Source organism: Coregonus lavaretus, assembly GCF_964263955.1.
Source record: "Coregonus lavaretus genome assembly, chromosome: 32".
NCBI lineage: Eukaryota > Metazoa > Chordata > Actinopteri > Salmoniformes > Salmonidae > Coregonus > Coregonus lavaretus.
The window spans coordinates 14093796-14118658 of record NC_140019.1 but is presented as its reverse complement, the minus strand read 5'-3'; the positions used below and the strand labels follow the sequence as shown (position 1 = coordinate 14118658).

The following is a 24863-nucleotide window of genomic DNA, read 5'->3' as shown; positions in this document are numbered from 1 at the left end:
CAACGGCAACAATCCTCAAATGCAACAGGATGTGTAACCCAGTAGGACCCTGGAAGGCGTGCCTGTCTTAAATGAGGAGGGCTGCTGTTGTGGTCCTGTCTCGACCTTACTAATGAGGACCAGGATGCTTGAGAAGCTGTGAACACTCAAGAGGATTGAACAACGAGAGCTGCTGACTGGAGGGTCTCATGGTGCCATGACACAGGTGTCTGAGACAGACTGTGTGTGTGTCATCTCTGACCTTACACCTTGCTGTTGGATTACCTTGTTGGACAGAAAGACACTCCACTGATTGACCGGTGGACAACAACAGCGTCGGTTGTCATGGCGATGGCGGCGTGGTACCACCGTGACATCAGCCGTGTGCATGCGGAGGACTTGCTAGCCCGGGCTGGGAGGGACGGCAGCTTCCTGGTCAGGGACAGTGAGTCTGTGCCTGGAGCCTACGCCCTCTGTCTGCTGTGAGTAGCCTACCACCACACACACACACACACACACACACACACACGCACACGCACACGCACACGCACACACACACAAACACAACATTCCTTTCCATCTCTGAGTGTGTATGTTCATTATCAACTCAGTGATGCTCACAGTCAGTGGAAGGGGAACTAACCTCATATTCACAAGTGCTATAGAGTGCCTCAATGTCTGTATTGTAAATGGAGTTAGCAGCCTGTCTCGCTGTCATCTCCATCAGTGTCACTCTGAGCTGGGCCAGCGGGCAGGGAGAAGGCTGTGGCTCACAGGGCTGCTGGAAGTCTATATCTCCTGAACATTCAGGCTGCCCTGTCTCGATACAGCCCAACCAAGCCTGGACAGTGTGCGTGTGTAACCCTGGCTTAGGCCCCCCCCCCCCCCCCCCCCCTCCACCCCCTCCCTTCAGTCTTCCCTGGGGCCCCTGGAAGAGGGCGGGAGCTGCAGTGACCACACGGCTCTCTGTGCACAGCAGCCCCGAGCCAGACACATTCCTGAAAGCTGAGCCCCACTGCTGATCATGCTGCCCCCCCCCCCTCTCTCTTAGCTGTCTCATTCTCTCTTTCCTCATTCCCCTTTCTCTCTCTTTTGCTGTGTATTATATTCTGTGTTTTTCCTGTCCCTCTGTCTCTGTACCTATTCCTCCTCTCTATGTTGTATGTCGGTCTACTGTACACTAATCTAATCTCCACATCAATACAGGTCTACTGTGTCTTGACATTATTCTCTAACTTCATTACAGGGAAATATGGATTCCTTCTAGATGAATGATACATGTGATTTTCTACCGGGCATCACAAGGCCAAGCTTTCAACAGGGGGTTTTATAGGCATTTACTGTACTGTGTTTCAAGGTTGTGAGAGGTAGTAGAGATAAAAGTTAGCCATCTATTGGATCCTTGACACAGACTAGTGGTATGATTTTGCTACCAAGTGATTATTATCGAACATGAAGCCCACATGCGGTCCAGATGAATGACACCCATCAGGCTAGTTTGTGTAGGTTGTTTCTTGTCAAACACATGGAAAAGGAGTCTTAGAAAACATCTACCAGAAAAAGTATTTAAAGGTATTAGAAAAAAATCGAAACACAATAATGTTGAAGTAAAGACCCCTGCCAACTAATATCAACATTTATATTTAGTTTAGGAAAAAAAATTCAGCTTTCTGTAAGTTTAAGAAACATTGCCTTGTGCCTTGAAATTCTGTTACCAAAAACCCACATATTTGTAAGATATTTTCATGAGGATGGAGAATAATAAAAGTTGACAAGTAAAGGTAGACCTATCAATTAGTTATAATGTTTTTACTGATATCAATTATGTTAATGAATTATTAAGTGATTTAAAGAGGGTGTGTTATCAGCTGATCATTGATGATGATTGATGTAAGTCAAATTTGTAAGTCGCTCTGGATAAGAGCGTCTGCTAAATGATGTAAATGTAAATGTAAATCTGATAGTTAGGGACAGATCGCAATTTACTGGGGGGAGGGGTGGTCCAAAATAGGGGAGGGTTGTCAAACTTTTATTTTGCTTTGGGGAGGGTAGTACGTTTTTTTCCCTCCCCTTTAACAAGGTGTTTTGGTACTTCCCTTATGCACTACGCCTTTCTGCCGCTAACTTTTACTATACCACAGGTCAGTATATTCTACTAGTCTAACTGTCTATCCTGCCCTCTATCCACCATGCAAAGTGACAATAGTGGGAGGTGGATCGTTTGTACAGATCTGCAACAGGCTAACTAGCATATATACCACATATAAAAACATTCAAAGCTGCATCAATTTTGAATACGAATCTACAAGAACAAATAGGAATAGCTGATAGGCAGAGGAGAGGCCAGGTGCATCATTACACATGAAAGAACAGTGAAGAAATGACACACGCAGCTCAAAAATCTCCCCTATTGGTCTTGTTTATGAACAATACAATTATCCTACCTATACTAGCCTACAACACCGCAATGCAATGAATAATTGCATTATCGTTTTCAAATGAGTACAACATTCTAGCCTACTCTGGGCTGCAGTGAAAATGTAATTAGAATAACAGCACAAAAGCCCTGTGATTTGAATGTTTGATTTGATTTGGATCAGCTGTGGGTCTACTCTCGACAGGCCAGTCTGGCTATATGTTTACTTCTGATACTGAATGTGCTGTCTGTTGCAGAACATCATTCTCCCAAGTCGTTCTATAATAATGTGGCTACATATGCTCACGGCAGGCCCAGTTATTCAGGAAAACTTAACACATGCTCTGCCTCCTCTCCAATCCGAGCGGCTATTCCTTGTGCACCTAGAACCCAACGCTTCAATATAGCCTAAATATTTATAATTTCGCTTTTTAAATGTATTACCTTTTATATATGGCATAAACACAACCAGTCACAATGTTTTTATCTGATTAGGCTACTTAAAAAGTCTCCTTTAGGCATGCGCACGTTCATCCAAAATATATAGTGCCTTAAGAAAGTATTCACACCCCTTTACTTTTTCCACATTTTGTGGTGTTACAGCCTGAATTTAAAATGGATTAAATTTTGTGTCACTGGACTACACACAATAACCCATAGTGTCAAAGTGGAATTATGTTTTTAGAATGTTTTTGAAATTAATAAAAAATGAAAAGCTGAAATGTCTTGAGTCAATAAGTATTCAACCCCTTTGTTATGGCAAGCCTAAATAAGTTCAGGATTAAAAATGTGCTTAACAAGTCACATAATAAGTTGCATGGACTGACTCTGTGTGCAATAATAGTGTTTGATTTTTGAATGACTACCTCATCTGTGTACCACACACATACAATTATCTGTAAGGTCCCTCAGTCGAGCAGTGAATTTCAAAAACAGATTCAACCACAGAGACCAGGAATTTTTCCAATGCCTCATAAAGAAAGGCACCTATTGGTAGATGGGTAAAAAAAACAGACATTGAATATCCCTTTGAGCATGGTGAAATTATTGATTACACTTTGGATCAGTCACTACAAAGATACAGGCGTCCTTCCTAACTCGGTTGCCGGAGAGGAAGGAAACCACTCAGGGATTTCACCATGAGGCCAATGGTGACTTTAAAACGGTTACAGAGTTTAATGGCTGTGATAGGAGAAAACTGAGGCTGGATCAACAACATTGTAGTTACTCCACAATACTAACCTAATTGACAGAGTGAAAAGAAGGAAGCCTGTATAGAACACAAATATTCCCAAACCTGTATGCTGTTTGAAACAAGACACTAAACTAAAACTGGCAATGAATTGAACTTTAAATCCTGAATGCAAAGCGTTATGTTTGGGCCAAATTCAACACAACACATCACTGAGTACCACTCTTCCTATTTTCAAGCATGGTGGTGTATGCATCATGTTATGGGTATGCTTGTCATCAGCAAGGACTAGGAATTTTTTTGTATGAAAAGAAGCTAAGTGCAGGCAAGATCCTAGAGGAAAACCTTGTTAAAAGTTAATTTGTGGAATTTCTTTCCTTCTTAATGCGTTTGAGCCAATCAGTTGTGTTGTGACATGGTAGGGTTGGTATACAGAAGATAGCCCTATTTGGTAAAAGACCAAGTCCATATTATAGCAAGAACAGCTCAAATAAGCAAAGAGAAATGACAATCCATCATTACATTAAGACATGAAGGTCAGTCAATCCGGAAAATTTCAACAACTTTGAAAGTTTCTTCAAGTGCAGTCGCAAAAACCATCAAGCGCTATGATGAAACTGGCTCTCATGAGGACCGCCACAGGAAAGGAAGACCCAGAGTTACCTCTGCTGCAGAAGATAAGTTCGTTAGAGTTACCAGCCTCAGAAATTGCAGCCCAAATAAATGCTTCACAGAGTTCAAGTAAAAGACACATCTCAACATCAACTGTTCAGAGGAGACTCTTCCTTAATATAGGCTTTTAAAAATTTATTTTTATTAATATTATGCAGTGGACACCTTAGTTTCTAGGCCTAAGCATGCAATGCCCTGATGCATTTAGTGTTCAAATCTTCAACAGCAGTCACTTTTGTTTATTGGCTATAAAAGTTTGCATATGCTACAAATCGAAACACAAGGAATAGTGTTTTTGTAATGTATTATTATATTTATAAGGACACGTTATTTTGTGGCTCATTTGGCCAATATCCCTCGTTTATTGATGGCGTTGGCTGCGCCAACCAGACAGAATATTGATGATGTAAATCAAGTGTTATCAAGTGTTAATCAAATGTTATGCTGCTGCGGCAGTACTGTTGATATTAAAACTAGGTAGCTAGCTACACACACTCGATAGGTGTCCATCTCAAGCCATGCATGTTTGGATACCAGTGCAGGGCAGAATGGGGAAAAAGGTGCAAACTGGCGCGCGTGAGCTCCGTACAGGGCAGACCAACAGGCGCAACCAACGGACGGGGTGGGGGTGGGGGATGGCTAACTTGAAGACCTCATGACGATTTGCGGACAATGGGTTCAGAACAACAACAACAAAACTTTATACTAAAATAATATCTATACCACCACCCAAAAGGGCACTTGGCGAGTGGGAAGGCAACACAGAACATGACCAACCCAGAACATTCATGGACTTTAAAAGTAGTTGAAATTTGGTCAGTCCACGCTTGCCTTGATTTCAAGGTCCACAGATGTTGTTTTTTGTTACACCTAGACAGGCTTTAATTTCAATGTCCACAGATGTTGATTGTTGGTCGGGTCTGGACCGGCCATGATTTGACCCAAACAAACATCTATGATTGGTTCAGATTTGGTCCGGACCAGACAAGAAATGAACCAAACATAGATGTCTATGTTTCACAAGTTTGGAGAGCACAGTACAGTACAGTACAGTACAGTAGAGCTCAGGAGAGGACAGTACAGTAAAGTACAAAAAAAGGTTGAGTAAACAATATCTCAGTACAGTACAGTCCTGTACAGTAGAGTGGAGTAGAGTTCAGTACAGTACAGTACACAGTAGAGCACACGAGTTGAGTACACTATAATGTACTGTACTGAACTATACTGTACTGTACTCTACTGAGCTCTACTGTGCTGTACTTTGATGTCCAAACTTGTGAAACATAGATTTGGTCTTGTTTAGTGGAGGAGCTCATTAAAATGAACGTGTAGAATAATAACCAAATAGACAAAGGATGATATTGTATATTTCTACCATTGTGTACCTATTTAAGATACATTTACATGAAGATAATGACATTCATATCCATAATTATGCATTTCTGTGTAGTACAGATCAGGGACCCATGATAAAATTCTGTTAACGCAATTCCACTTCACTTACTGTGGCTCAATAACCAAAATAAGGTGTCATTTCATAGCTGGCACCCATTCTTTCGGCAGACATCTTTTAATCTTAATCTGAAGGAGATTTTATCGAAATCCTTTTACCAAACTTTTCATCTGCACAGTTCTTCCAGTAAATGTGTTTTTGTAAATTGTTCAAAGTAGTTATTGTGCATAGAGTTGTATGGTTAAACTTTGAAATCAAAGGTTTTTGTTTGGCATACATTTTAAGTGAAAAATCTTAGTCTCAGCGCAGTTCCGTTAGCGTGGAATTGCCCGGTAGTAGTCATATAGTCCCACACTACGCAGTGGACCATGAAGTTGCTACAACAACCATCTAACTGAGTCACACCATCAACAAATGAGCGTCTTGTTTATCTTTAACAAGGGCAGCACATCTGCTCGTCCTTATTTTATTGTTACTTTAAAGCTGTTTTGCCTTTGATTGTTTATTTCTGGCCCATGACAGTGGTATAGTTCTATGTAGTGCTGTCTTGTATATAGTATATAGTACATTTATAAATGTTATTTTCCCCTTTTCAGGTTCCAACGGCACGTTCACACTTATCGTATTCTTCCTGACGCAGACGGCCTGTTGGCTGTTCAGGTGAGTGACCATCATCAGTTCAACTTTCCAAACCCCCCCTCACTTACACACATGACCTAATCCTGACAGTAACTAGGCGAATACTGTAGCATATACTGTAGCCTACATGTGCATGCATGATAGTATCCTCTTGTAGCAACCACTTTCGAGAAAGAATGGACAATACAATACTGTAGTTGTTGTTATCGTTACAACAGAGTTGTGTTATTGTCTGTCGTAAGGGAAACAGGAAGTGTCTTGTGTTAATATACTAGGCTCATTCTGCTACAGGCCTTTTTGTTTGAATGGTATCTCTGCCATGCAGCTGCATGCTTGGAGAATGACCTCAGCTCCACAGAGGAGAAATTGTGTGTCTTCCAGATTCCTGACCTACCCACTCATTGACCAGTGCTCTAAGGGGGATGGGTCTGTTGGTGCTTTGTGTCGTGGACAAGGATGTGTGTGTTGAGAGATAGTTGGACAGGGGATAGGGATGCTTTGAATTAGTTTGTGTGTGGTGATTGTATGGATGTGTTTTAGTTAGTGACTATAGGGGACGGCTCCTTTCAAGAGCCAAAACGCCTGGTCCTAATTATCAGGACGGAGAAAAAAATACAGTAACAAAAAATATTAGAGGCAGCCCACAAACCAGCCTGTGCATTCCTTTACCATATCTGGTGCAAAAACAACAGCTCAATAACAATTGTCTCATAGAGACAGTCATTTAATGAGTCTTTGATTTGAAAACACCATATAAACGTTATTTTCAGATGAGGGCTGTGCTCCAATTACTGTATCGCTGCTTCGCTTGTTTTCCACTGAAGTCAGTAAAGTCTCACTGGCTTTGTTATAAAAAAAACATTACCACGTAGGGATTGCGTGGTTGCTTTCTTGTTTTTCTGAGGAGGCTATTTTATAGAGGGGATATTTTGAGCAAAAAGACAGGCCGTTTTTGTCTCCCTGTGTCGTTTAGTCTGTATTTTCTTTGTAATCACTTTTCAAGAGCTCCTCGAAAAAATGCATCAACCATTAGAAGAGTCCCTGGCAACTGGTGCGGGTAACGTCTGCCAAATTTTTTTTTTCAAACCACACAATGAAAACAAACTTTCTAAAATAAGTCGTACAGGAAAGGGGCTTTTAGTTTGCGGTGTTGCTGTGTGTGCCCTGTTGGCCCTGTGTCTGAGAGTGTGTCTGTGGCGTCTAATATGTCTATACCCGCAGTGTGTGTGTGTGTGTGACTGGCACTTAATGTGTTTGTCCATGGCTGTTGAATGTGTATTTCCCCCTCCATGTTTACTGTACATATCTGAGGCAGCTGGCTGTTGGAGTGTTGTTTATAGCGGGCAGCGTTTGTACGGTAGACTGGCTCAGAACACAGAGGTCGGCTAGTACACTGCTGGAACACTGTGACTCATGGCAGCCAACCTTGGCAGTGACCAGAATGTGGGTGGCTGGTTGTGACATCATCTCCTGTCCCGTGGGGATAGCAGGGGTTTCTGCAGCCTGCTGGGCAGTGAGTGTTTGATGTGGTTCTTGTTCTGGCCATGCAAACAGAGGTGAGTGGTTGTGGCTTCTGTTTGGCACCTCCAGGGCCTAAGAGACTAGCACCTCTACTCCAAGGGATCCTCCTGAGTATATCCAGGTCGGTTGACTGCCAGAGCTCAGGAGACTTGCAGTCACATTGAAAAAATCCACCACCATTTTGTTTTGGTGGACAATGTTAGAACAACACAAGCGTATCCTGAACAGGTTCATATGGATTTGAGACATTTGTACGGTCTTCCAAGCTTTAGGAACTTTAGAGAAACAGTTTAGAAACAGTATCTTGATGGACGGGTTGCAGCTCATTGTGGCACCAGTTCAGGGAATTTGTTCATCTGTCCTGTACCTAAAGGAAACCCTCATGAAGATCACCTGTGTTGTGTAGGTTCTATATATATCATGTGTTTATGTTATTTTTGACCTTTCTGGGTAACCACAGCCTACGTATGTATAACCACAGCCCATGTATGTTCATTCTTATATGTTTGAGCAAATCGCTATATGTCTGTGAATGTCTATTTATATTATAATTCTGTCTATACTGTATGTGTGTTTCCCCACAGACGTCTCAGGGGGTGCAGGTGAACTGTTTCCGTACACTGGGGGACCTGGTGTTGGGGTACCAGCACCCCCATAAGGGTCTGGTCACCCCCCTGCTGTACCCTGTGGGGAGGGACACGGAGCCTGGTGACGAGAGCTCAGGTGATGATGAGAAGCCAGGGCTGGTGTGGAGTCCCAGCCCAACCCCAGTCTCGGTCTGTACAGCTCCCCCCGCAGGACACCCAGTCATCCTGCCCCCACACCTCCTCTTCCTCCACAGGCTGCAGGAGCTCAACACACCCAGGTACACACTCCCTAACACCAATCACACATCAGGAGAATGCAGACATACTTCCAGTTCCACACATAAATAGGGAACAATGTGCAATATTGGTCTGGGGTTATTTAGGGATGAAAGTACTTTAGCACTGAAGCACTTCCCTGTGGCATCTAGGTATCCCCTTTCCCTTCCTCTTCAACTTGCCTGAGTGGTGCGTTCAACAACGCTCGCGGCAAACTTTGTTTGTTTTCAACAGAGTGTGTTGAACGTTTTTTTTTAACACAAACATTCCATTCCGTTCGTTTTAGCTACTCTTTCTGGTAAAATAATGGATAAACCACGTAAAATATAGATTTTATACTGTGGTTTCACAGCATGGCAGGTGAGGTGGTTGGGCTGCTCAGTGAGTATCTGTGCAGTGAGCTGCCTCTGGATGTTGAAGGTCTACGTAGAGGAGCAAAAGGCCTACGCCATCTACACCAAACCCTGGGCACTGCATGCCAGGGACTCAACAGGTGGGTTTCAGCATGTTACTACTACTATTACAGTTAAAGTGTTGTATGTCATTTAGTGTTTGTGATGTGATGGATTTGTTGGTTATCACAGGGAGAAAATGAAACTGATTGTCTGATCCACAGTGAGATTGACCTGACCATGTCCAGTTTGGAGACTCTGGCCAAAGTGTTTGACCATCCCACCTGCCCTTTAACCTCCGCCAAGTCACAGGTACATCCCATCTGTGATATACCCTGTCTGTCCTACCCTCTCTGACCTACCCTGTCTGTCCTACCCTGTCTACTCTACTGTGGTCCACGAGGGACACACAAACTAAGAAGACAGAAAACTAATGGAAATCTGCTTTGCTACGCCCTCTAGTGCACTAATTGAGAAAAATAACTTTCACAGAGCATCACTGTCTGAATCACTCATCTCTAAATATGTTCCATTCATGGGGTACAATTACATATTTATATCTGTATTGCATGCACATAGCACACAGCTACTTAATACAGTATATTACTGTTCCTCCTTTTAGAATATGGGTAGAGGTCCAGACATGGAGTTGGACAGCCTGCTGGGTAAGATCTCTGCCCTGGTCAGCCTGCTCTCCTCCCTGGAGAAGAGGGTATGTACCCACATATACACACACACTACCACCCAATGCAAATCAGTCTGATATTCATTGTCTACACAGTCTAAAGCTCTCTATGCTCTTACTGTGCAGGTGCTGAAAGCTCTTCAAGATGCTGTGACCAATCACAACTTGGCTGTGCAGCCTGCCCCTCCCCCTGTGCCCACCCCTGTCTCAGCTCCAGCCCCTGCTCCTGCCCCAGCTCCTGCGCCAGCCCCAGTCTCTGCTCCAGCCCCAGTCCCTGCTCCATCCCCTGCTCCATCCCCTGCTCCAGCCCCAGTCCCTGCTCCAGCCCCAGTCCCTGCTCCATCAATAGTCCCTGTAGCCAAGAACCATGCCAGGCCCATACCTGTCCACTCTTTCCAGGTGAGAGAGAGAGAAAGGTCTCTTCATACCTTTAGGGGGGCATACCAGCTGTTTAATCATATTTTGATCATCTTTGAGGTACAGTATTGTATATCTTGCATCATCTTTGTGTGTGTGTGTGTGTGTGTGTGTGTGTGTGTGTGTGTGTGTGTGTGCGTCTAGATTAAGATGGTGCGTTACGGCAGACAGACAGTGTCAGTGGACGTGGACACAGGAGTGCTGCTGTTTGACAGGAAGGCCGGGTCATTTGGAGTGGAGACAGTCTCACACGACCGGAGTAAGAGAAGAACATCAACATCTAACATTACTTGACCGAGTTTGATAAAGAAGCGTTCAATGATCCTAATGATTCACCTCTTTTCCTTCAACGTGCATGTGTCAGTTCTGCAACTGGTCAAGTTCCAGAGCAGTCCAGCCAAGCTGCGCATGGTAGTGGACAGTCATCACAACACCCCACGAGAGCTCACGTTTGAGAGTGCAAGGGTACATACAGGTCTACATTCATCTGTGTGTGTTGCTACCCATTGGATTCCATTGTAGTTTATATTGACTGAGAACACTCTCTCTTCCCTCCAGAAACAGGAGGCGTTCTGCCAACTGCTACAGCTGATGAAGACCAGACACTCCCAACTGAGTGAACCTGACGTCATCTCTGTGTTTGTGGGCAGCTGGAATATGGGTAACTAAGACACCAATGGCACCTCACTGTCCTAGAGTGAATTTTACTGTCTGGCATCAGTACTTTTACTGGTATGGTTATGGCAAGTTATTACAGGGTTATTACACTGGAAAGTCACTATTTTCTTATTAGAAAGACAATTGTTTTATTGTAAGCACTAGATGTTGGTCTATTCTGAGTTGGACCCTCACTAATGATCTTAATGGCTGTGTGTCCAGGTGGCTCCCCTCCCCCTCGCAGTCTGCAGTCCTGGGTGACGTGCTGTGGTCTGGGTCGAACCCCAGATGAGTCCACAGCTCTGCTGCCTCATGACATCTACGCCCTGGGTACCCAGGAGAACTCTCAGGGGGAGAAGGAGTGGACCGAGCACATCAAGGCTACTCTACACAGCTACACTCACATGGAGTACAAACAGGTGAGCGTCAGCTTTTCCTCTATTGTTCTCCATTTATCTCCATTTTCCCTCTCTCTCTCTCTTATTTTTAGTTTATAGTTTTTTTGACACAGACAATGTACAATGAAAACAAATGTTTTAGAACACTGAGAAAGGAAACGTTGCACCATATTTAGCAAACAGCTCATTTCTATCTGTAGTCCCGTCCTCTTTCTCCATCTCTCCCTGCTTCTTTTTCTCCATCTCTACTGTATGTGCCGCTCTTTTGCCATCTTTCCATCTCTGTCTCTTTCGTTCTGTCCCTATACCTTATTGTCCCTTTCTCCCAGCTTTCAGTCTCTCTGATTGACATACATTTGCATTATGTCATTATGCCCTTGCTCACCTTATAGGATATCTGTTTGATGTACTTTTTATTTGACCCATTCATCCTGAAACACTGATTGGTGTTTATCTCTCTGTGACAGTTCCTTTACATGCTCTTTGTATTTGCACTTTGTCAACAAGAGGTACATAGAACAGGGTGTATAAACCAATAATGTATATAAACCCTGGATTGCGGATGCTATGTATTGATTGGCCAATGAGAGGATTTGAAGCCACCAGTGGGCCATATTGGCACTCCCTAGAAGAGGAAGTTTGCCATTGGAATGAATGGAATTATACAGTATTTCAAATAAATGTTTTAAGGACAAAATGACATGGATTTAAGTATTTTGTTGTTGTATTGGGGACAGTAACATTAGAACTTTCAAAAAGTATGCTTTAAGGAAAATTATTTTATATATTAAAAAATAAAATAATGTTTAGCTCACATAATATAATTTCAATGTATGCATTAAGGTGTCTGTAATATAATACATGTGGCAAAAACAAATGTAGACATTAATAAATGCATTTCTATAGCTTCCAAAATATTTTTTTACAACGGTGGAGGAGTGCCAATATGGGGGCGCGGTGGTTTCAAAACCGCTTCCCCTGTTAGTCATCTAGTGTATATAAAAATAATTGGTATAAACTGGAAATCTAGAGCATCTTAAGGTTTTTTACTCATTCATTTACCAGATACTTACTGGAGTTAGCCTAGCAATAAAATGTCTAAAAACGATTGCTTATGTCTATGATTACTATACCCCCATGAAAAATCAAGGCCTATGTCTTGATTGCTCTGTTATAGTGTACTGTGGTGATATGTCCTGCAGGTGGCAGTACAGTCCCTGTGGAACATGAGGCTGGCAGTGTTTGTGAAGCCAGAGCACGAGAGTCGCATCAGCCATGTAAACACAGCCAGTGTGAAGACTGGCCTGGGGAACACACTGGGTATGATGCCAGGCCCCTACTTAGGTCGTCTATGGGTTGGCTACACATAACACCACATCCTCCTCCTCCTCTCAGAAAAGAATGCATAGTATACACATACACATACCAGTGGAAGCTGCTGAGGGGAGGGCGGCTCATAGTAATGGATGGAATGGAGTCAATGGAATGTCATGGAAACCACATGTTTGATACCATTCCATTGACTTTATTCCAGGCATTATTATGAGCCGTCCTCCCGTCAGCAGCCTCCACTGACACATACTGTACATTTGGCATGGCCTACAGCCAAAGACACGTGTCAAACTCATTCCACGGAGGGCTGAGTGTCTGCAGGTTTTTACTCCTCCCTTGTACTTGATTGATTAATTAAGGTCACTACTTAGTCAAGAACTCCCCTCACGTGGTTGTCTAGGTCTTAATTGGAAGGAAAAACCAAAAACCTGCAGACACTCGGCCCTCCATGGAATGAGTTTGACACCCCTGATCAATGACATCAGAGCATGATTAACAGGAATGAGATGTTGTGTTTAATTAACTAACTGAGGTTAACCTTTAAATGTCAATCTGTAAAATCTGTTTGTTTCCAGGAAATAAGGGTGCTGTTGGCGTCTCCTTCCTCTTCAACAGTACATCTTTTGGATTTGTTAACTGCCATCTGACCTCTGGCAGTGAGAAAATAGTCAGGTATGTACATATTGTATGCACCAGTGGAGGTTGCTGAGGGGTGAACGGCTCATAATGGCTGGAACGGAGCGAATGGAATGGGATCAAACCATGTGTTTGATGTATTTGATACTATTCCACTAATTCAGCTCCAGCCATGACCACGAGCCCGTCCTCCTCAATTAAGGTGCCACCAACCTCCTGTGGTATACACAACTGTATACATACCCATTTCCAATGTTCAGCTGTTTAGTATATAATTTGGGGGTGTTGGTTGACTGATAGAACATTAGGGTGATGTTCAACACAAATATCATCAGATTGATGTACAGTGTGTCCTTTTAATATAAGGACATGCCAGGGCTGTACAGTGTGTATGTTTCTACTGTATGTATGCAGCATGTCTATGTGTGTGAGTTGATGTTGTCCTTCAATGTCTCTCCCTGTGCTTGTGGTCCTGTCAGGAGGAACCAGAACTATGCGGACATCCTCAGGCTGTTGTCGCTGGGTGACCGGCAGCTCAGTGCCTTTGACGTCAGCCTGCGCTTCACACATCTCTTCTGGTGTGGAGACCTCAACTACAGACTAGACTTGGACGTACAGGTCAGACAAAACCTGTCTCCTCTACACTTTCGGTTTCATTGTTCCCCAGCAAATAGATAAAATTTAGTGTAACCCGAAAACAAGAATCTCCATAGACCCAGAGCCTTACCTTGAATTCTCTCATACTGAATCTCTATTGTTTTACAGGACATTCTGAAACATGTGTCCAAGCGGGAGTTTGATGAGCTCATGTGTGCTGACCAGCTAACGCGAGAACGACACAAGAGGAAGGCCTTCCTCAATTTCAGTGAGTAGCATCCTACTGGCATCATGTCAAACTGTATGTTTATGTGCGGGTGAAAATACCTGTGTTATTGATTCTTGTCAATAATTTCTGAATCTACCCCCTCTCTCTCCTATTCTCGCTCTATTTCTCTCTCTTTGTCCTGGTTAAGAGGAAGAGAAGATTGCGTTTCCTCCCACCTATCGGTACGAGAGGGGGTCCAGGGACAGCTACCTGTGGCAGAAGTACAAGACCTCTGGCGTGAGTCTACCTCCCTGTGGCACTATCTGACAACCTCTCAAAGGTACATTATGTCCAAATCAGGGTGTTGTCTGAATTACAGTCAATCCGAAAGTGCTGAATAATCCACACAAAGCATCACTTGTGAGCCTTGTGAAGCAGTCAGCAAATAAGGATATTGCATAATGCTAGGTTGGGAAGCTTCGCTATTGCAACTAGTGTAACCTGCCCCACTAAACATTTTACACAAAGAAGTATAGCTCACTACTGGACTTAATTTATTTGTAAAACAATCAGTCTGTATTGGGGTTACAGGGGGTGGGTGCTTTGACGGCAGCTGTCATCATGGCTACTGAAACTACCTCACAGGCTGAAATGGCTGGTATGATTGGAGTGCAGTGTTCCCTACATTATATAATATAATTTTTCTAATCAATTCTATGTTCAATATGTCCGCATCAATCACACACAAACACACAATACATATAGTAATTATTCTATTCTGTGTCTACAGGTGCGTGTCAATGTGCCATCATGGTGTGACCGGATTCTGTGGAAGTCCTACTCAGAGACACATATCACCTGCAACTCCTATGGTGGGTTTAGGTTTAGGACGGGGATGGGCAACTTTGATGGGGGTGGGGGCCACAAAAAAACTCATCATAAGGGGCTGCAGTGTCTCATGGCTCTGCGTGCCCCCCCTTGCGAGAAAACATTTTAGCGGCCCCCCTCATGACAACGATGACAGAAATGTACGTTTTACGGTTAATCTCCTGCATTTCTGCACATTTTGCCTTGGGGAGGCGAAAAATGTAGCAGTTTTAAAGCAAATTTGCTGCAATTCTACTCATTTTGCCATGGGGCGGAGAAAAACATTAGCAATTTTGAAGCTAATTTCCTACAATTCCACACATTTTGCCATAGGGTGAAGGCAAATGTTTGCAGTTTTTTATATGATAACTGATTATCAATGGGCCCCACCCCGGTCAGTAATTCGACCATGCTTACTATAAGTTTAGATAGCTGGCCGCTAGACTAACTTACCAATCGAAAATAATTTAGCTGACATGGGCTAAATGTGTGGTCCTCTGTAGCTCAGCTGGTAGAGCATGGCGCTTGTAACGCCAAGGTAGTGGGTTTGATCCCCGGGACCACCCATACACAAAAATGTATGCACGCATGACTGTAAGTCGCTTTGGATAAAAGCGTCTGCTAAATGGCATATACCGTATACCAATTGAGTGACTGCTGATGCACACCCACATTTCGAAATTGAACCTTGTGTTTTCTATTATTCTATCTCTCAACAGTAAGTTGAGATCCCGACTGAGTTCCAAAACCCCCCCAAATATATACAGTACCAGTTAAAAGTTTGGACACACAAACACATTCAAGGGTTTTTCTTTATTTGTATTATTTTCTACATTGTAGAAAAATAGTGAAAACATCAAAACAATGAAATAACACATATGGAATCATGTAGTAACCAAAAAAGTGTTAAACAAATCAACATTTATTTTAGATTTTAGATTCTTCAAAGTAGCCACCCTTTGCCTTGATGACAGCTTTGCACACTCTTGGCATTCTCTCAACCAGCTTCACCTGAAATGCTTTTCCATCAGTCTTGAAGGAGTTCCCACATATGCTGAGCACTTGTTGGCTGCTTTTCCTTCACTCTGCGGTCCAAATCATCCCAAACCATCTCAATTGGGTTGAGGTCGGGTGATTGTGGAGGCCTCAACTGATGAATTTTTATTTATTTTTATTTTACCTTTATTTAACTAGGCAAGTCAGTTAAGAACAAATTATTATTTACAATGACGGCCTACACCGGCCAAACCCGGACGACCCTGGGCCAATTGTGCGCCGCCCTATGGGAAGCACAACATCACTCTCCTTCTTGGTCAAATAGCCCTTACACAGCCTGGAGGTGTGTTGGGTCATTGTCCTGTTCAAAAACAAATGATAGTCCCACTAAGCGCAAACCAGATGGGATGGCATATCGCTGCAGAATACTGTGGTAGCCATGATTATTAAGTGTGCCTTGAATTCTAAATAAATTACTGACAGTGTCACCAGCAAAGCACCCCCACACATCACACCTCCTCCTCCATGCTTCATGGTGGGAACCACACATGCAGAGATCATCCGTTCACCTACTCTGCGTCTCACAAAGACACGGCAGTTGGAACCAGAAATCTCAAATTTTGACTCATCAGACCAAAGGACAGATTTACACCGGTCTAATGTCCATTGCTCGTGTTTCTTGGTCCAAGCAAGTCTCTTCTTCTTATTGGGGTCCTTTAGTAGTGGTTTCTGTGCAGCAATTTGACCATGAAGGCCTGATTCACACATGAACAGTTGATGTTGAGATGTGTCTGTTACTTGAACTCTGTGAAGCATTTATTTGGGCTGCAATCTGAGGTGCAGTTAACTCTAATGAATTTATCCTCTGCAGCAGAGGTAACTCTGGGTCTTCCTTTGCTGTGGCAGTCCTCATGAGAGCCAGTTTCATTGAAAATGGGTCGTGGATGGGTATTCCAGCATGACAATGACCCAAAACACACGGCCAAGGCAACAAAGGAGTGGCTCAAGAAGAAGCACATTAAGGTCCTGGAGTAGCGTAGCCAGACCTTAATCCCATAGAAAATATGTGGAGGGAGCTGAAGGTTTGAGTTGCCAAATGTCAGCCTCGAAACCTTAATGACTTGGAGAAAATCTGCAAAGAGGAGTGGGACAAAATCCCTCCTGAGATGTGTGCAAACCTGGTGGCCAACTACAAGAAATGTCTGACCTCTGTGATTGCCAACAAGGGTTTTGCCACCAAGTACTAAGTCATGTTTTGCAGAGGGGTCAAATACTTATTTCCCTCATTAAAATGCAAATCAATTTCTAACATTTTTGACATGCGTTTTTCTGGATTTTTTTGTTGTTATTCTGTCTCTCACTGCTGAAATAAACCTACCATTAAAATTATAGACTGATCATTTCTTTGTCAGTGGGCAAACGTACAAAATCAGCATTTTTTCCCTCACTGTATGTTAAATATATCGATAACAGTCACTTATTAAATAAATACCTCTTATCAGTCTCATTCTGAATGTCGCATAATCCTTGAACCTGCAAGAACCCTAACCTTATTGATGAATCAGCAATACACAAATTGGCTTATTTATTTACTAACTAAATAATAACACAATACAAACACACATAGGTTATTGATTACTAACGTAATACAATTAAAACAGGTACCTAGTGGACTGGACTAACATTAGCATGAATGCTTGGGTGGTGGAGGGGTCAGAATGGAAGGGAGAGACAGAGAGTCAAACTATCGTGGTTACTTTGGAAACTACGCTACACGGAAATATAAATGCTTAAAACCACACTAAACGCTCATTCTGATTAGAAATGCAATATGTGTAGCTGTCCTCGATAGTTCAATTGATGATGTAGGACTCTGGTTTGCCCACCAGAGATTCCAATGTACTTGGTAGAATTTCTGGTCGTAGTGGTGGTTAGAATGGATACTTCAGATGTACCAGCGGTTGTCGGAGAGGAATTGTCCTTTCCAACTCGTGTCTTTAGTGAAAGTTCTCTAGACGACTATACATGCCAGCTGCAGACTGAGAAGATAAGGTCTAGTGCATTGTCTTCTTCTTCACCTCGTGTAGAGGTTGAGAGTTTCAGAGTTTCTCCATTTCAAACGTGTGGACTAACGTCTCACGTTTTCTGGTCTTTCTAGTCTAACCATTTTGTAACGTGTAGCTTCAGCGTCACGCTTCTTGGTCTTGTAGAGTGTCAACCATTTTAAGCCGTGGGGCTTACTGGTCTGGTAGAAATTCAACCATTTGCAACGTTTGGCTCACACTTCACGTCTGTAGAGTTTCAACCATTTGCAACGTTTAGCTCACGCTTCACGTCTGCTGGTCTGAGGTGAATTTCGTTACGAGGCTTTTTATGCACTCGGGGTAAAAGGGGCATTCCATCATGTTTGTGCTGATCTGGGCATGGCCACTGACTGAGAACAAATCAATATGGAAAACAATCATCTCATCTAGAATGCTAAAATCACATTGTTATCTTCACAAAAGTATTATTATACTTAATCATTCGTTTTATACAACCATTAGATGCAAACCCCATAACTGGGAAGTGTACACCCCCAGAGATATAGTTATGTTGTTCCACCGTCTTTAATGACATCACAACATAGTAACGAATTTGACATGATTGTTCTTTAAGTTGGGCTCCCGAGTGGCGCAGCGGTCTAAGGCACTGCATCTCAGTGCTTGAGGCGTCACTACAGACCCCCTGGTTCGATTCCAGGCTGTATCACAACCGGCCATGATTGGGAGTCCCATAGGGCGGCACACAATTGGCCCAGCGCCGTCTGGGTTTGGCCGGTGTAGGCCGTCATTGTAAATAAGAATTTGTTCTTAACTGACTTGCCTAGTAAAATTAAATTAAAAAATAAAGTCCCCACCAATCATTTCCCACATTCTTTTAAGTAGGAATATTTTTTCACTATCCACTTTTGGATGTTGGAGTCTTGGCAGGAAGACTTCCTTTGTCTCACAGGGAAATTCCCTTTCCCAATACTGCATGGCACGGAAAATAAAGTTTCTGCAAGGAATTTACGACCGGTCATAAAACTGGCCCCCAGGAAAGGGGGTGTTCAAACCTTTGCCTAGCAGGAATCTTTGATCCTCAGCCCATGATGGCAAGTCATGACAACTGCTCAAACGCATTAAGAAGGAAAGCAATTCCACAAATTAACTTTTAACAAGGCACAACTATTAATTGAAATGCATTCCAGGTGACTACCTCATGAAGCTGGTTGAGAGAATGCCAAGAGTGTGCAAAGCTGCCATCAAGGCAAAGGGTGGCTACTTTGAAGAATCTCAAATATAAAATATATGTTGATTTATTTAACACTTTTTTGGTACTACATGATTCCATATGTGTTATTTCATAGTTTTGATGTCTTCACTATTATTCTAGAATGTAGAAAATAGTAAAAATAAAGAAAAACCCTGGAATGAGTAGGTGTGTCCAAACTTTTGACTGGTACTGTATATTTGTTTAATACATTGTATTTTTTAAATTATTATTATTGGGCTGCTAGTTGCCCATCCCTGGTTTAGGACATATTTTTGGGGGGCTCATAACATTATCCTCAGACATACTGTAACAGCGTTGTGGTTTAACATTCAGACACAGCAAATTGGATATCATAGTATTATTTCTCAAGGCGTTCCTAAATTAAACATTTTGTGGCCATTTCTTTCATTGTTTTCCTGTAAAATGCAAGAGGCGCTGTTAAGGTATGATTGGCAACTCCTACGTCCTCTGGTCTGTGGTCCTCAGACAAACAGTCAGTTCCTCACCGCGGCTCTGACTCCAGGGCACTGCTTTTGACCTCCCTCAGCAAAACTCCCCATACACCATACTCCATCATAGCCACTAAAGGATAATTAGTTTTGTCTATGCCACAGGTTTTGATGATAAGGTCGAACAACATACAGTGCTGAAGTGATCATCAGTGACATAAGAATGCTTATATGATATACAGTTAATAGCATAACGATAGTGGACAGGGCTGTATCATTATGACTGAGATCTCTCTGTCTGTCTCCAGGTTGTACAGATGACATCTTCACCAGCGACCACTCGCCTGTTTTTGCCACATTCCATGTAGGGGTGACATCACAGTTCATCTCCAAAACAGGTGATTGTGGTTATTTTGACATAAGAATTTCTATGAATATACGTCATATAATATAACCTTTATGCTTGCTTGTGAGCCTCTATTGCCTTGTACTACAAACAGACCCAAGCTCGAGCATGGAGAGGGCCTGGATAGAGTTGGAAGGTGTTGAGGCCATTGTGAAGACAGCCAGCAAAGCCAAGTTCTTCATTGAGTTTCATTCATCCTGCCTTGAAGGTGCTTTGTCCTTAATCATCTTTTCTCAGCTAGTTCATCTAAAGTTCTATAATAAACTCTGTGACTTATGTGATTAATGATTTAAGTCGATATCTGTTTTGAGCAGAGATCCGCCGTTCCATAGAGAATGATTTGCAGAGCTGTGACGTGCCTGGCTTCCTCAAACTGGGCTGGTCCCCCAAGCAGCTACCCAAGGTAAATACATCAACCTGGAGCTAGATGACGAACTCATACCAAAGACGCATTGCTAACCTGTGTGTGTCTACATATCATAGCTTCTCCCGATCGTCTCAGACATGGAGTACCTTCAGGATCAGCACCTCCTGCTGTCTGTCAAGTCATGTGACGGGTTTGAGTCATACGGTTGGTCATTACTCCTTCCCTTCGTGTTCGTAACCGCCACCATTCACTATTTCCCCTCTCATCAGTCACTTAGCAAAAAGTAAATCAACGCCCTTTGACCCTAGTCATTGAGATGTTTTGAAGTGTATTTTAGGCACAGATCAAGGACCAGCGTACAGTCTTCAAATCTTAACTATTAGGGGAGAAAAAAGCTAAACTGACCAGAGATCAGTGTCTGGGCTGGGACAGCTTCATCCCACTCCAATGTTGACCGTACCGTTGACCCTGTAGGTGAGTGCTGTGTGGCGCTGCGCTCCCTCATCGGCACAGCAGAGCAGTTTGAGACATTTCTGACCCACCGGGGTGAGGAGATGGGCTCCATACGTGGGCGGGTCAGGGTCCACGTGCCCAAGGACCGGCGACGAACACGGGAGAAGATCTACGGTGGGTTCGCCTGCCTGCACTCTCGCCAACCTCCTCGCTGCTCTCCTCTCCTTCCTCTGCTTGTACTATCACTTCCCGCTGGGCTTCTGTTGCGACAGTCCATATGCTCTTTGGTTCTCCTGTGTATCTCTCAGTTCTTCCTCTATTTGGTTCCTGATTGATCCAAGGCTTTGCATTCTCTCTCTGTGGTCTCTGCCCTGGCTTCCTCTTTTGGCTCCTCGCTGACTGATCCTGACCAGATGCATCCTGAGACATTCAAAGGACACACAGTGTGAGTGGGTGCCATTTGCCCTATAGGTCAGGCATTATGCATTGCCATGACAACACGCATAAACACTACCACCACACGCCAGGGGCAGCCTTTACCCCAGACAACACAGAACATATGGAAAAGACATGAGTTAGATGGTGTCCAGTAAACATCTATTTTGTCTTTTTCAGAGTGGTTCTGCTTTGAGAAGGATGAGAAGGGTCTGGTGAGAGGACGCTTGTCTCCTCCGTCCACTCGAGCACCTATCAGCCGGTGAGGATCTTTTTGGTGTTTTTCAAGTCACTCATTGTAAAACCAGCCAACATACATTGTCAGCATATGATTCCGAGATATGATTAGTGATGGGAGTATGCAGTGTGGTTTGTCATTTAGCCTACTTTCATTATTATCTGTCCACCCATTTCAGATCCTCACCGCCTCCGCCCAAGCCGGCCCCTAGCAGTTACACAAACCCTGCCTACTTCATATTTGAAGGTGTGTCTGTCCTGGGCAGGGTAGAGGAATCTCCACCCCCTCGCACGGACCCTCAGGTGGTCTGGGCCGGCGACTCCGTGCTGCAGTTACCCAAACTCTTTGGGGGGCATGGCTATGACAGGAAGTCCCCTCGCAGGTCCGACTTCACTGAAATCGAGATTCCAGGCATCCTGCCGCACTACCCTTCCACCAATCACCATCATCCACCCCAGACCAACTCCTCCTATCAGCTCTTCCCATCAAAGGACCCATCGCCAATCCCCCCTGCCCCAAGCCCCACCACCACCTCTCACTATCATGAACAACCCATACAACCACGACCAAGCAAGAACAATGTTGTCCAGGATTCCATCCTGCCTGCCAAGAACCTGAGGAACATGTACATGAACCACTCCGCCATCATCAGAGAGACCCCCAGGAGAGAACAGCCTAGGGTGCACCAACACCCTGTACGGAGCAGCAAACTCCCAGCCTTCTACCCCTATGTGTCCACCTGTGTGCCCCACACCCAGGCCTCAGCCCCCTGGGTGGTGGAGCAGCCAGTTGGGCCCCTTGGGGACCACTCCCTCACAGCCCTGCAGATTGCCAAGTCACTCAGCGAGGTGGACTTCTTCCCTGTGGACCTTAAGGCTCCATTTACCCCATGCCAGAGACCGGCCCAGAGGAAGGACCTAGCCATGGCTGCAGAAAGAGGCTACTGCTGGGAGAAAGAGGTGGGTAGATGTAATATGTAGAGCCTAGTAATGGGCCCAGGTCTTCTTCAGGTTTTCTAGGTCAGGTCACGTTATCAGGAAAAATGAGTCATAGCCCTAATACAGGGGGCCTCCTGTAGCTCAGTTGGTAGAGCATGGTGCTTGCAATGCCAGGATTGTGGGTTTGATTCCCACGGGGGGCCAGTATGAAAAATGTATGCACTCACTAACTGTAAGTCGCTCTGGATAAGAGCATCTGCTAAATGACTAAAATGTAAAATGTACTATGGCAATGGACAGGTAGTTTTTTGATGAGACGTTTGTTTTGGTGTTTGATACAGGTCCTCCATGGAGCTCCAGAGACGGTGCGAGAACTACTTAGCACCCTGGGTCTGCAGAAGTACACTCTGGGACTCAGCCTCAATGGCTGGGATGACCTGGACTACTTCAGGTGAGAGGAGGAATGATGGTGGATGGAACCTGATTCGTTTGGTCTCGGTGGTCTAAGTCAGTCAGGGATAGCTAAATGACCTTTGCCCTCTCCACAGTGGCATCACAGAGGAGGACCTGCGTGCAGCCGGAGTGTCGAACCCGTCGCATCGCCGGAGGATCCTGGAGAACCTACCCAAGATCTGGGATTCACTATAGACCTACTCACTTTGTTTGAGTTCTCAAACTGAACCCAATGGACGTCAGGGACAGATGCCTGCCCTAATGGACTACTCGCTATCTCTTCCACTCACCGTCCTTTTATTTACAGTAAAAATGACTTTCTAGTAAGCAAACACACAGACATGGTGCATGTCCCATGAAATCCTCATCTCATATCCGTTTCCATACCTTAAAATGAGAGATGTGGATTCAAGCCATGGTCAAACATTTTTTATATCCAATTTAGATCCACATAGCTAAATATTGATTATGTGTCTCCCCAGCAGTCACCGGACGAGAGTGTTTACTGAGCAATCACACGCATCACCTCCTCCCCTGCCCTTTCCACTGCTTTACCGTTATAAAGAACAGCACAGAGCTTGTAAAATCAATCAATAAGGGCCATGGAGGATGAAATGTATAGCTGTACATATTTACCAGTACACATTTTAACATGGCCTGGAAAGTTAATAAGATAAGGTCTCGCTTTCTGTTTACTGTCTGATGGTATTGTTATGTTGTCACTGTGGTGTAGCTGTTGTTAGTGATAAGAGGGGAATCCAGTGGGAGGAATATGTGAACTCTGGGCTCGTTTATTTACATTCTTACTCTTACATTGTAGATCTTGTTTCTCTATTCAATTTTCTCTCCCTTAGCTAATAACTCGTGTGTGCTCACAAGATAATAAAGAGGCACCCACCCATTTAACATGAACATCACAGTCACTTAATCAATGCTTCTGTGAACTTTTTTTATTTTTTTTACTGCCTTTTAAAAACGGAATTGTATAAAACTAACTGTTGACATATGTGGGTTCTTAGACACTGCTACTGTGTGAAGATCGATGGCATAAAACCTGTGCTTGACGCCTGTGGTTCTTTTCCTGTGGTTCTTTGCAAGTGGCGCTACTTTGCTCATCATCTGAACTTTAGATATACATTTAACTGTGGATCTTGGAAGTTTACTACTTTATTTTCTGAAGGTTGTTGAATTAAGGAAATTAGTATTACATGTAGGCTATATTACATTTATTCAACCAAATGGGGCACGACGTGAATAAAACAATGTTATGACAACATTATGAAATTAATATATATTTATTAGGACATTTGGGACCATGTAATACAAAGGAAATTGAGCATGGGGAGGTTCCATATCCCAGACTGTACTATGGAATTATGTTTGTTTTGTCTTCATATAAAACTATAAAACTATCCACACCAAGTGGGTATTTCCTCTCTTTATGATACAGGCCTTGCTGGCACAGAAATACAATGACGGCAAAACAAATCGACCATGCCTTGATATAATCAACCTACAATGGTATACCTAGATACAGTATATAAACACAACTATATTGCAATCTTTATAGAAATGACAGAAATACAATTGAATAGCTATCAGCATTTGCTTGATTTGCAATATTATAACAGGTTTAGTTATTATCTTTGCTAATTGTTATTTTTCTTGAAGCCTTTCTTTGTTAGACATCTTCCCCACCAGACCTGTGTCTGGTTTCACATTATATGTTCAGTTACACCCACAAAAACCACACTACTCTGTCTCTGTGCTGCATTTACCCTTTCCAATGACATGACAATGTCAGTACCACACATGATAGCTCAATGGATGTTATCAAGGCCTGCATGTTTGAACAGGATAAATACTTTCTCTCTTATGTAAATTACAATGTAAAGTGTACCCATGGA

General features: G+C 43.4%; 1 protein-coding gene across 1 annotated transcript; it reads left to right on the top strand.

The window, feature by feature from the left end:
- Window positions 1-324: 324 nt before the first annotated feature.
- LOC311107347 (phosphatidylinositol 3,4,5-trisphosphate 5-phosphatase 2B-like) lies at window positions 325-24229 on the top strand (the record flags this gene model as incomplete). Its single annotated transcript, XM_084149833.1, has 26 exons — window positions 325-461; window positions 6309-6372; window positions 8457-8737; window positions 9088-9228; window positions 9352-9439; window positions 9750-9839; window positions 9939-10211; window positions 10374-10488; window positions 10594-10694; window positions 10788-10890; window positions 11109-11305; window positions 12487-12604; window positions 13192-13288; window positions 13732-13870; window positions 14018-14117; window positions 14266-14354; window positions 14848-14929; window positions 19975-20064; window positions 20167-20280; window positions 20387-20475; window positions 20556-20643; window positions 20914-21066; window positions 21508-21589; window positions 21744-22524; window positions 22845-22954; window positions 23052-24229. The coding sequence occupies 26 exons, from the start codon at window positions 325-327 to the stop codon at window positions 23149-23151; spliced, it is 3822 nt and encodes a 1273-aa protein (XP_084005959.1). The 3' UTR covers window positions 23152-24229.
- Between the last annotated feature and the right edge of the window lie 634 nt (window positions 24230-24863).